This window comes from Podarcis gaigeae, assembly GCF_964106915.1.
Source record: "Podarcis gaigeae genome assembly, chromosome: 2".
NCBI lineage: Eukaryota > Metazoa > Chordata > Lepidosauria > Squamata > Lacertidae > Podarcis > Podarcis gaigeae.
This window is the reverse complement of record NC_139679.1, coordinates 49328726-49341053: the sequence shown is the minus strand read 5'-3', so window position 1 is coordinate 49341053 and position 12328 is coordinate 49328726. Positions and strand designations below refer to the sequence as shown.

The 12328-nt window shown below is 41.0% G+C and overlaps 1 protein-coding gene across 21 annotated transcripts in view; it reads right to left on the bottom strand.

The window, feature by feature from the left end:
- Positions 1 to 6667: 6667 nt before the first annotated feature.
- Positions 6668 to 12328, bottom strand: part of TENM2 (teneurin transmembrane protein 2) — a 712099-nt gene continuing 706438 nt past the window's right edge. For all 21 annotated transcript variants that reach the window (XM_083718520.1, XM_083718523.1, XM_083718504.1 and 18 more), the window contains 2 exons: positions 10266 to 10396; positions 6668 to 8602 (listed from right to left, as the gene is read on the bottom strand). In XM_083718520.1, coding sequence (XP_083574646.1) covers positions 7841 to 8602; positions 10266 to 10396 — 893 coding nt within the window. In that variant the 3' untranslated portion in view covers positions 6668 to 7840. The remainder of the gene's footprint in view (positions 8603 to 10265; positions 10397 to 12328) is intronic.

Below are 12328 nucleotides of genomic sequence, written 5' to 3'. Positions count from 1 at the left end.
TGAGGTCCCTCTGATTGTGACAACTGCTGATGGAACAATGGATGAAATTAACAGGTTCCTGAGCCAGCACTACCATTAGGCAAACTGAGGCAGTTGCCCCAAGGAATAGATACTGAGGGCAAGAAGTGATGGGACAATGTAGGAGAACAGAGATGTGCACACCACATGGCCTGCCCTGCACCTCCCGTTAGCCTATTGCCCAAAGGTGGGTTGGAGGAAGCCATCCTCTAGCTAGCAATTTTAGTGCAGAATCTTAATTGTTGTTGTTGTTATAAACCCTGATCATAGGCTTGCCTTTACTTATATATAGTTATTTTGTCATGGCATTTTGGCAGAATGGTCCCTAACTTAGGATTTTATGTCTATTCCAGTTTAAACAACCCTATTAATGACAATAACATGTTGGGGTCTACTATAATTAGAAATCCATCTATATCCCAGTTTAGAATTAAGGATAGTGCATAATAGAGGGCAACTAATAAGTTAGAATTAGCCAACAATAAATTAAGAATTTTATTGTAAGGAGCATTCATCCACCAAGTGACTTGATATTTTACCTGGAATTACCTGGGCTTCTTGTATTTACCCAGAATCAATGCGCTTGTATTTTGGTAACTTCTTTTCTGTTTCCAAGCATCTTTGATATGTTTTTACAGACAATATTACTATAAAACAAATCACTACAGTAAACATATTGTTAAGGATTTGTGGGGTGCCTGGATTCCCTTTCAAATTTCTGGATACCAAACATTGGGTTTAGCATGGTAAAATACAGGCGAAATCTGTATTCCTGTGTCCAGGCCACCCGGAATGGCCAAGTCGTTAAGCAAACAAAGACAGGTTGGTGACTCATCAAGGAAGACAAAGCAAAGACTCTCTGCCAGATGCAGAGGGGTGGAGTCCCATCCTGGGCTAGAGATAGTTAGCAGGAGACAAAAGGCATAATTGCAGGAGGGAGAGGCAGAACTGGAGTGGGCAATGATGCATTTTGTTGTTGTTTAGTCGTGTCTGACTCTTCGTGACCCCATGGACCAGAGCACGCCATGCACGCCTGTCTTCCACTGCCTCCCGCAGTTTGGTCAGACTCATGTTTGTAGCTTCGAGAACACTGTCCAACCATCTCGTCCTCTGCCGTCCCCTTCTCCTTGTGCCCTCAATCTTTCCCAACATCAGGGTCTTTTCCAGGGAGTCTTCTCTTCTCATGAGGTGGCCAAAGTATTGGAGCCTCAGCTTCACGATCTGTCCTTCCAGTGAGCACTCAGGGCTAATTTCCTTAGGAATGGATGCGTTTGATCTTCTTGCAGTCCATGGGACTCTCAAAAGTCTCCTCCAGCACCATAATTCAAAAGAATCAATTCTTCGGTGATCAGCCTTCTTTATGGTCCAGCTCTCACTTCCATACATCACTACTGGGAAAACCATGGCTTTAACTATACGGACCTTTGTTGGCAAGGTGATGTCTCTGCTTTTTAAGATGCTGTCTTGGTTTGCCATTGCCTTTCTCCCAAGGAGCAGGCGTCTTTTAATTTCATGACTGCTGTCACCATCTGCAGTGATCATGGAGCCCAAGAAAGTAAAATCTCTCACTGCCTCCATTTCTTCCCCTTCTATTTGCCAGGAGGTGATGGGACCAGTGGCCATGATCTTCGTTTTTTTGATGTTGAGCTTCAGACCATATTTTGCGCCCTCCTCTTTTACCCTCATTAAAAGGTTCTTTAATTCCTCCTCACTTTCTGCCATCAAGGTTGTGTCATCTGCATATCTGAGGTTGTTGATATTTCTTCCGGCAATCTTAATTCCGGCTTGGGATTCATCCAGCCCAGCCTTTCGCATGATGAATTCTGCATATAAGTTAAATAAGCAGGGAGACAATATACAGCCTTGTTGTACTCCTTTCCCAATTTTGAACCAATCAGTTGTTCCATATCCAGTTCTAACTTTAGCTTCTTGTCCCACATAGAGATTTCTCAGGAGACAGATGAGGTGATCAGGCACTCCCATTTCTTTAAGAACTTGCCATAGTTTGCCGTGGTCGACACAGTCAAAGGCTTTTGCATAGTCAATGAAGCAGAAGTAGATGTCTTTCTGGAACTCTCTAGCTTTCTCCATAATCCAGCGCATGTTTGCAATTTGGTCTCTGGTTCCTCTGCCTCTTCTAAATCCAGCTTGCACTTCTGGGAGTTCTCGGTCCACATACTGCTTGAGCCTTCCTTGTAGAATTTTAAGCATAACCTTGCTAGCGTGTGAAATGAGTGCAATTGTGCGGTAGTTGGAGCATTCTTTGGCACTGTCCTTCTTTGGGATTGGGATTCCCGTCCATTTTAGTTCATTGATGCCCAGGATGTCAATATTTATTCTTTCCATCTCATTTTTGACCACATCCAACTTACCAAGGTTCATGGTTCTTACATTCCAGGTTCCTATGCAATATTTTGTTTTACAGCACTGGACTTTCCTTTCGCTTCCAGGCATATCCGCAACTGAGCGTCCTTTCGGCTTTGGCCCAGCCGCTTCATTAGCTCTGAATCTACTTGTACTTGTCCTCCGCTCTTCCTCAGTAGCATGTTGGACGCCTTCTGACCTGAGGGGCTCATCTTCCAGCGTCATAACTTTTATATGCCTTTTGTCTTTGTCCATGGAGTTTTCTTGGCAGGGATACTGGAGTGGCTTGCTGGTTCCTGCTCCAGGTGGATCACGTTTGGTCAAAACTCTCCACTATCACCTGTCCATCTTGGGTGGCCCTGCACGGCATAGCTCATAGCTTCTCCGAGTTATTCAAGCCCCTTCGCCACGGCAAGGCAGTGATCCATGAAGGGGATGATGCATTTTACCAGCTGGAAAAAGCAGGGGTTACCACACAAGAAGGGCTGGCAGTTTTAGATCCAAAGCTGCAGCCATGAGAAAGACAGAACAGGCTTTGAGTGTAATGCTTTGAACCCCTCTACAGCAGGCTAAGGTTGTATATAGTAGAGCAGACTTCCTCAGACTTGGCCCTCTAGATATTTTTGGCTTACAACTCCCATGATCCCTAGCTAGCAGGATCAGTGGTCAGGGATGATGGGAATTGTAGTCTCAAAACATCTGGAAGGCTGAGTTTGAGGAAGCCTGTACAGTGGTACCTCGGGTTACATATGCTTCAGGTTACATACGCTTCAGGTTACAGACTCCGCTAACCCAGAAATAGTACCTCAGGTTAAGAACTTTGCTGCAGGATGAGAACAGAAATTGTGCTCTGGTGGCACAGTGGCAGTGGGAGGCCCCCATTAGCTAAAGTGGTGCTTCAGGTTAAGAACAGTTTCAGGTTAAGAATGGACCTCCGGAATGAATTAAGTACTTAACCCGAGGTACCACTGTAGTAGAGTGTGACTAGAGAAGCAGAAATGGTGCTAACAGTTGAATCTTAAGCATGACACAGAAGATAAAATACGTTTCGAGTGTGTTGGGGGAGGATTCAGCTGCGTGCCGAGATCCTTCTAATTCCTGGATCCAGTGAGTGTTAAAATCTAAGCAAGGATTTACATACCTGGACTAGCCAGGCTATCTTCACAGGGAGGCAATAACCTAAGTTTGGGTCATTAAGGTAACAGAGGATGTGGCTTTGTGCCAGATAGAAAATTGGAGTGTTCTCCTCTCAACTCTGGTAGTCAGGAAGACAAAGACCAAAGTTGATGGTTGAGTTATGGGAGCTAGCAGCTGAACAAAAAGTCACCTGGTATCTTAAATAGATTTTGGGCTGGGATTTGTAGTAACAACCTAATTCACATGGCTGTTTTAGTTATAGAAATCTGTTAGCCAATTACGTGCAATGCTTATGTTTCATTGCCATTATTGCCCTCATGCACACTCAGTAGCTTATATACATGTATTCCTTCAATTTCAGTAGCATACATGCATGAAGCCCATTCTATTAGCTATTAAAGGAAAGTTGATTCCTTCTTTTCTGAAGTGCTGCATCCAAGAAATAATTCAATATTGTCCTTATGCATTCTGATTATTGACTTGGACTTATACGTATCCATCCACTTGGCACCCACTTTGCTAGAACTTTAGCTCAAGGTTCCTTATAAAAAGGTGTTTAATAGCATCCAATTTGAATGGATTTCTTTTTGCTGTTTGTAAACTTTATTTTTGCCTACATTCTTCTGTGCTTGGTCTCATTTCTAAAATATGCATGTCAGATAATAAAGATTACATATTATTTTAAAAAATAAGTTGTGAGATACATTGGGGATAACATGGTTAAAAGGTAAGGTAGAAAATCTTTAAAGAAAAATGTTAACTACATCTCAGTGAAAACCAAATTCACCCTGTGTTATGCTATGCTCAATAGGCTTTTCGTTCTTGCCAAGTGAAAGGTGTTCGGGAAGGTAGTTACAGTACTTGCTTCTTGAGGAATTGTACAGCACCAGATAGCTGACCTAGGAAACAGAACAAGGAATGCAGAAAAATCCTTTTAAACTACTGGACTACTTACATTCAGTGATACTGCTGTCTGAACATTACTTAATGGTAGGCCTCTTAGGCCCTGCTGGCAAAATATCTACACAAAGGAGTTAAACAGATTGTTGAGTGACAGGCTCTGTGGGTGTACAAGAATTACTAAAACAATAGTTCTTATTTCAACTTCCTGTTAGGGCCAATATACCTCCTGCTTTCTGCTTCACATAGGTTCTTCGATTGTCTCTTGCTACATCCACTCCAACTAATTCAAACTGCATGATGAACGGACTGTAAAAAGGCAAATATGAGACAGAAGGAAACAACACATACCTTTCCTGAGTACATATCAATTTAAGGCAGGAAAAGAATAAGCAGAACAATGGTGCCTTTCTTTTCCTCTAATACTGCAAAGTGTCCTCAACAACTTGCCACAGAAAACTGTGGTGTGATTGCTGCCTGGGTGGGATCTCTTTGCACCTGTGCTGGAAGGAGAATAGGCTTAAGGCCAGCATTCCAAGCAGCTGCCAACCATTTAGCTCACCTGTGCAAGCTACAGGTTGTGTCAACTGAAGCTGAGGTAAAGTTCAACACAACCTTGTAGGAGAATCCTGTTCAGTGCAGCACACAAGCAGTCTGGGAAGGAGGAGGGTGGCTATACTTTTCCTCATTGTAGTTTCTTCACAGGATTGCAACACTTGCTCCCCTCTGTTTGACAAAGAAATTAGCTGCCCATATTCTGTGTGAGGTAGAAAGTGTTAGCAGCTCTTGTTTTATCTGCTGCTAAGTGGATGCTACTAATTGTTTGAGCCAGCTTTACTCGGTCTTCTCCCACTGTTTGTGCTGCTGCTTTCAGAAATGAACTACAAGCACTGGGTCAACCATGAGCAATGTGCCTAGATGCTGTGACAGATGCCCTGATATTCTGGGGAAACACTGTGTTTGAAGCACCTATGAGGTTGGTTTGATTGAACTCCAGGAAATGCAAGGGATACTGTAATTACTATTTGGGTGTGTCTGTTTTGAAATCCCACATGGGCATAATCTACTGATAAACAAAACTTGCAAGAGACTGCGATCTACTCACATAAAAAAACCACCTGGCAGTGATCAACCCCTTTGGGGGGAGAGGTTCAGGTCAAAGTTGTTGAGCTTTTTTGACCTGTTGGACATCCCTGCTCTATGACACCTATGGAGAGCAGCCTAAGGGCAAGCTGCACAGTACTTACTTTTCTGTCCTTGAACATCTGGCTACTGCTTCCCAGCATTTGCCATTTGAGGCTGCTGCCTCACTCTGCCTTATGAGAGGGCTGGATCTCATATTTTATTTTAATACATGACACTCCAAGTACAAAATCATGGGCGTTTCTAAACACTTGCTTAAGGTAATTTAATAGCAATCTCCCACGGTAGCCCTTAGTACTATGAGGGGTACTAGACATTTCACGAGTCATTCACCAATCCCAAGATTTGTTTGGAAAGCTATGGTAGTTTATATTGTAATGTAAAATACACTACAATATAAACTCATACACTACTATACACTACTATATTGCAGACTACTTTTCTGGGTTTATTGTTCTAACCAGGCAACCATATTTTCTTACGTTACAGCCACAGTGTAGAAGGCCAGTTGAACAGTTCCTGGATTTTAAAATTCAACGGAATGTGTAGGGTGGGGGAGCAAAAGGAACATCTAAGAAAGAGGAAGACATTGCTAAGTTTGCACATGCTGCATATTACCATGGACTGCTTTGTGCTATATAGCACGACAAACCTGTGAGTCATGAAGTGCACGGTCTTTGGGGAGCTCCAGGCAGTCCCAGAACACAAATATATATAAATCACACATTTGCTTATGCATATTTGTCACATTATCAAAAATGTAATATGCAAGATTTGTCAAGCAAGACACTACTATGGTGGGTCAATTAAATCATCAACCTTGTCTGTAACAGGAGTTTCTTTCTACTGAGTCTTATCATACAAAGTCAATGAAGTAGGCAACCATGTACATTAGAACAGTGGAAAGGGCAATTATCCAAAAGGCCTGATCTGGAAAGGACGGCCGTTAATATATGTATAGCTGTCAAGCTATCTTTACCTCCTCATATACGAGTCTTAAAGCATTACATCTGAAAGAAACATAATGTAATATTTTCCCACTGCTGACTATTATTCTATTCATTTTTCTCAGGACATCTCTAAAACAGAAGACATTACATTCACAGGAGTTTTAGAGACTTTATTTATGTATAAACAATTTAAACACTTTGCCATAAATTATCTTTGCCTGTCTCTATTCTTTGCTTAGCAGCAAATTAAAATTAATATAAAAACTCAATGAACAATTCATACATGTATATTACAAAAAAGTTCTGTACCAAAGTTCTTATTAGACTTGTTTTTATATATTTTTTAATTTCTCCCCCCCGCCCTCAGTGACCATAATGTGATTGTCTCAGTTTCTCGACCAAACAAACACACTAATAATTTTTTCTTTTTTTAAAATCTGAAACAGTGATTGTGCCTTCTGGCTGATGTATGTACAGGGTGATCTGAATTGGTGCCCATTTGCAATAGTGTTAACACAATGCCCACAGCTCTACTAGAACTGATACCAACAAACTACTGAATCTAAACAGACTACACCCTGTAACTGTGTTATACTGTCCACAATGGAATCTTCAAAGACATACAGAGTATGAAATTTATCAGTAGTGATTTATAGCCACCATTTTGAATTGAACTTTACACTCTGCCCTCTTTGAATAAATTAACTTTAGGCCAGACAAAAGCAGGGTTGGAGTGCAAGTGCAGGTTTATATTCCTTAATATACTTCTTTTGCTATTTCCAGTGCTCTGTTGCTCCTGTTCTCATTTCTTCCAGTTGCTACACACAAATCACCCCAGAAGTCATGTATTAAATGCACCTGTATTTTGCTTTTAAATGAAAAAACCTCTTGAATGTTTATCAAACAAGCAGCCTGAAGAATCTTTCCCCATCAGCTGGTCTAGTGGAGGTGGGTGGCCCTCTTGAATATCTTGAAAGTTTGCTCACGTGTGAATGGAGTGAGGTAATATAAGATGAGGCCTTCTCTTTAAATATTTTTTTCTGTTTTGATTTATGTTTTCTTTAGACCCAGAACAAGTGGGTAATATTTATGGGGTACTTTTGAATCTGCACGGTTTAAAGTTTTCAGTCTGGCTTTAGTCCACTTCAGGATGTGGTTTTTAATCACTTGGATAGCAGCATTGAACTCAAAAAATGTGAGCTTTCTTGCCACTTACTATCCCAAAGTAGCTCAGCCAAGTGCCCCCGTTGGTCTTCATCTCCTTAGGAGAGGAGATAACAGTTGTAACTACTGGTTCATCCAGACAAGGATGACAGCAGGTTAATTTGTTACCTCTTTCCCATTTCATTCTGTCTTAAGAACTGGATGTTGCTGCTACTGTCTGCCAGCTCTGGGTACTGCTCCACTGGGAGCACATAGTATCCTTCATAACCTTGAACCCTCCCTGTGCTCAAAAGCTGCTGCTTCTCTCCTTCAGTCCACAGGCGGCTACCCTCTTTGCCATCCCGTGCCTTCTGCTGTTCTTTGGCCCAGGCTGACCCCAAGGCTCGCTGCCGAGCTTGGTCCAGCACTCTTGCCTTCTCTTCATCCAGTGTGTCAGGGGTCAGGCCATAGCGTATGTTAAGGAGCAAGGTGGAGTACTGGAATTCAATATTTGTAAACCTTCGAGTCCTTCCATTGATTAGGAGGGTGGGCTGGGACACCGTAACGTTTACTCCACTGTCCAGCACCTTACGCCCACTGGTCATTGCCAGGGTAACAAGGTCGCCGTCAGATGAGCCAATCTTGACAAAATAATGGGTGTCCTTCCCCTCAATGCTATAGTGCATCTTTTCCAAGTAGTAAGCATTGTTAAGCACTGAGGCGATCTTTCGGCTGTCTTCCGTTGTGACACTTGAAACCCCTGTGGTTACTCTGCCTTCCTTCACGGCAAACATGATCCCCTTGCCAATAATAGGAGTGGTGGTTGCAAACCAGTGACCTGCTTTCTCTCTTATATTGGCATGTAATCTTTTAGATATGACTTGTCCCTCAAGGGCCATGAAAGCTTGGTTGTGCCTCTCTGTTGTCTGCTGGACTCCAGTAATTAACTAGAAAAAAAAAGAAGGGAGAAAAGTTACATTATTGTTAAAGCACAAACAGTAAGGGATTATTTAAATCAGGGATAGTGAATCTGTGGATTCCAGATGCAGCTGGACTACACCACCCATTGCCCATGCTGTTCAGAACTGATGGGAGTTGAGATCCAATAGCATTTAGGAAGCCACCTGTGCTATAATTCTCATTGAAAGCCCAATTCACATGAATAATTTCTCTTGCAGATCATTTTACTATGATACTAATCAAGTTATACCTAAACCTCAAGATTTATACAAGTGCACAGAGATCCTGTGCAATACAATTGTAATGTGTTCTGCATGGGGCAGACTTTAAATACTATTTTGAAACTTTACCTGGCACAGAAAGCAACTGCTCTAACACTTGTAGGGAGCCAGGCATTAAGAACATATAACACCACTACTATATTAACTGCATTTACTTCCTGTTCAGTTCTGGGCTCAATTTAAAGTGCTGGTGTTTAAAGCCCCAAGCAGTTTGGGGCCACACTATTTTAAGGTCTCACTGTACCCATGCAAACATGCCGAAGCCCTAAGATTGAGATCCTGCTCATCAAGATCGATAAGGAAATTGAGGGAAATTAAAAGTATTACTAGGTCTAGCTGGCTACAGATGCCCAGACTGCCAGGCCAGAAAAAAAGTTAAAGGGAGCCCAGAGTAGGCAGTGGGCCCTGGCAGCTGTCCAGGCTGCCAGGTGTTGACATCAACCCTGCAGAGACTTACCTGGTGGTAGCACATGGCCACCACGACTAGAAGCCATTGGTAGCCTTAACCTTTATAAATTTGTCAAACCCATTTTTAAAAGTTATCAAATGAGATTCAAGCTAGTAGTAACCATGCAAAATCTTATGCATTTGTGAACATATTTTACAATGTGGTATTTGAAGTATTTTGCAGAGGAGAGATACCACATCCAATTCTGACATTAACAAAGGCAAAAAAAAGAAAGAAAAGTTTTTTACTATATTCATGAGAATGAATTAGCCCAAAATTATTCAAGCTTTTAAAATCCAAAACATATTTTTACTATTTTAATCCAAAATAAAAAGTGCATCTGAGATTATTTTTGGATTATTTGGATCAATAAATAGTTCAACTAATGTTTGCAGCTAAATTTTAGCAAATAATTTGAGGTAATTTTTGAGAGATGATCCCTCTTACATTATGTTTAACTAAACTGAGAAGCAAAAATTGCAAGTTGCCCACAAATCCAAAACTCTACCAAATAAAATACTAAGGATTATTTTGATTCAAGGATGCATCTTGACTTTATGCATGACACTTAACCACATATCACAATTTTTAATGCTTATATAAAAGGTGAGCAGAAAAGGTGTATGATATTACAAAATGAATGTCTGAAAAATTATTGTGGGAGGTTTTTATCCATGTTAATCAAGCAGCATTTCAAAGGTAAATCCAGAAAGGTCGGCATGCTGCAATGATGGTAATAATCTGTGTTGACAGCAAACAAATGTGCAGAGTGTGAAATCCAGCTGATTCAGTTTTCTTCAGTTTCATCAGTTTTACTTTACTTTCTCAAGTATGCTTGCTATTGTTAATTTGCAAAATAACGCTAAATGCAACACGAACCAAGGTAAATTTACCATGTGGTGAGAAAGAGCTTTTACTTACCTGTCCCTTTTCACATGCCTGAGACACTGACAGCTCATAAGGAGGTGGAACAAAGTACATTTTTGCTCTTGGGAAGCCAGGTATAATGTTGCTGAGCTGAAAGCCAAACATCACTAACCAGCTTTTCACATCTGAGAATTAAAAGTAAATATGTGTGAGACTTGAAGGTGTGCAGTAAACATCTGTAGCAGTGAACCTGAACTCCTAATTATAAGGCAGGAGAAGAGTTTCAAGATTTCTACCCTACTTCTTTCTTTTTTACTTTGACATTTGGATAACGAAAATTCCCCAGCAAGTGTAAAGGACAGGTGTTGTGACATTTGCACTAAAAACAGATTACTGAAAGGGAAGCCCTCTTCTAAATTATATTTAACCCACAGGAATCCTAAGAGCCAGTGTGCTGTAGTGATTAGAGTGCTGGACCAAGGAGACCTGGACCTGGACCTGGGAGACCAAGGTCCACTTAGCTATAAAGTTAAGTCATCTTGTGCCAGTCACTATTTCTCAGCCTAACATACATTACAGGGTTTTGTGAGGATAAAATGGGGTGAGTTGGGAAACTATATATACCGCCCTGAGCTCCCTATGAGAAAAGGTAGCACATAAATGCTCTCAGTTCTACTACCAATAAAATTTAAAAGAACTTCTGAGCATACCAAATACTTTATAATATCTAATTTTGTGGTTACACATTGAAATGATTATTCCACAAAATGTTCTCAAGTACCGTGACAAATATTTTACCTCAGCTAGTTTCACTATGATGGGAGGATAATGTCAAAATACAACAGTGTCTATCCACCATCAGATAAACAGATTCCCCTCCACACCTGCAGCCCCTCCATGTTATCCCCCCAAAAGAGGGTTGGGGAAGCCTCTGGAGCAGATATTGGGGGCATGAGGGCTGCAAAGCACAGAGGAGTCCTGGTATATGAGTGGAAGTCTACGAGGGCATTGTTGGATATCATCCACTGCCTGTTTCTCAAAGTCCCTGTTTTCAGCAAATCATTTAATCCTAGAAGAAATTATGGCCTCAGCTAAAGTATGTCTGCACTTATTTTTGACTACTAAATGTGTGCAGAGCAGTTGTTTATGGAAAGCTGAAGGGGCTGTCAACTTAGAAAGCAGTGCTGAGCAGCTACTTCACCAGGGGTTTAATAAATGTACAATATGACAGGATAACCTATTCCTTCTCTGTATGTGTGAATAATTATTGTTGCAGCTTCAAGCAAATATTGATAGTTCAACTAGTCTGAAAATGAGCCAAGACCATAGAAGCCCTAACAGATGTTACATGGCAATAGGCCCATGGTTTCTTAAAAATAAAATAAAAAGCAGCCTCAGGAGCTTCTAACTTTAAACATAGAACAGCGGATAGTAACAGTCCTTAACTCTTCCCCTTCCAACCATTTTTACACTCAACATGCCCCCTTTTCCACTGTTGCTACACTTAGAGCTGGGATTTAACATAACACTTTCAGACCACTAATCAGTCCTCTCCCTTCCCCCCTTTTTGCAGCCTTTATTAAGTGTATATCACAATGTAGTTACCCCAAACGCCAAGGTGACTTTTAAGAAACAATACATGTCCAATGAAATCCTGAATAACCTAATCATATATACTTCCACTTTCTTGAAATATAATTTACTGTTCCTTGAAGTTTTAACCTCCCCTGAAATTATAGTAGCTGCATTTATGGGGAGGGGGTTCTTAGTCATAAAAAAGGCTGTGACTTTAATTATGGCACACTCCATGTTCTATTCTGAAAGATTTTCTCTTGAATAGCTCTTAATTGCCTTTCTTTTAAGAAATAGTTAGCATCTAGTTCAGCACTGTGTGATTCTACTAAGAGGCAAATTAGTACCATTGGAGTAGAAGTTACAACTTCCACCCAAGCTCAAGGCATGCAGTTTATATTTACTATCTCCAAATGTTTCTTAATAGTTCTCAGGAGGAAGAATTATTTTAAATTGTAAGGTTTATGCCTGCCCCCCACCCAGCTGGGCTTTAAACTGTAACTCCTACTGGGCTTGATCCTCAATCTTTTTAGGATGATGGCATC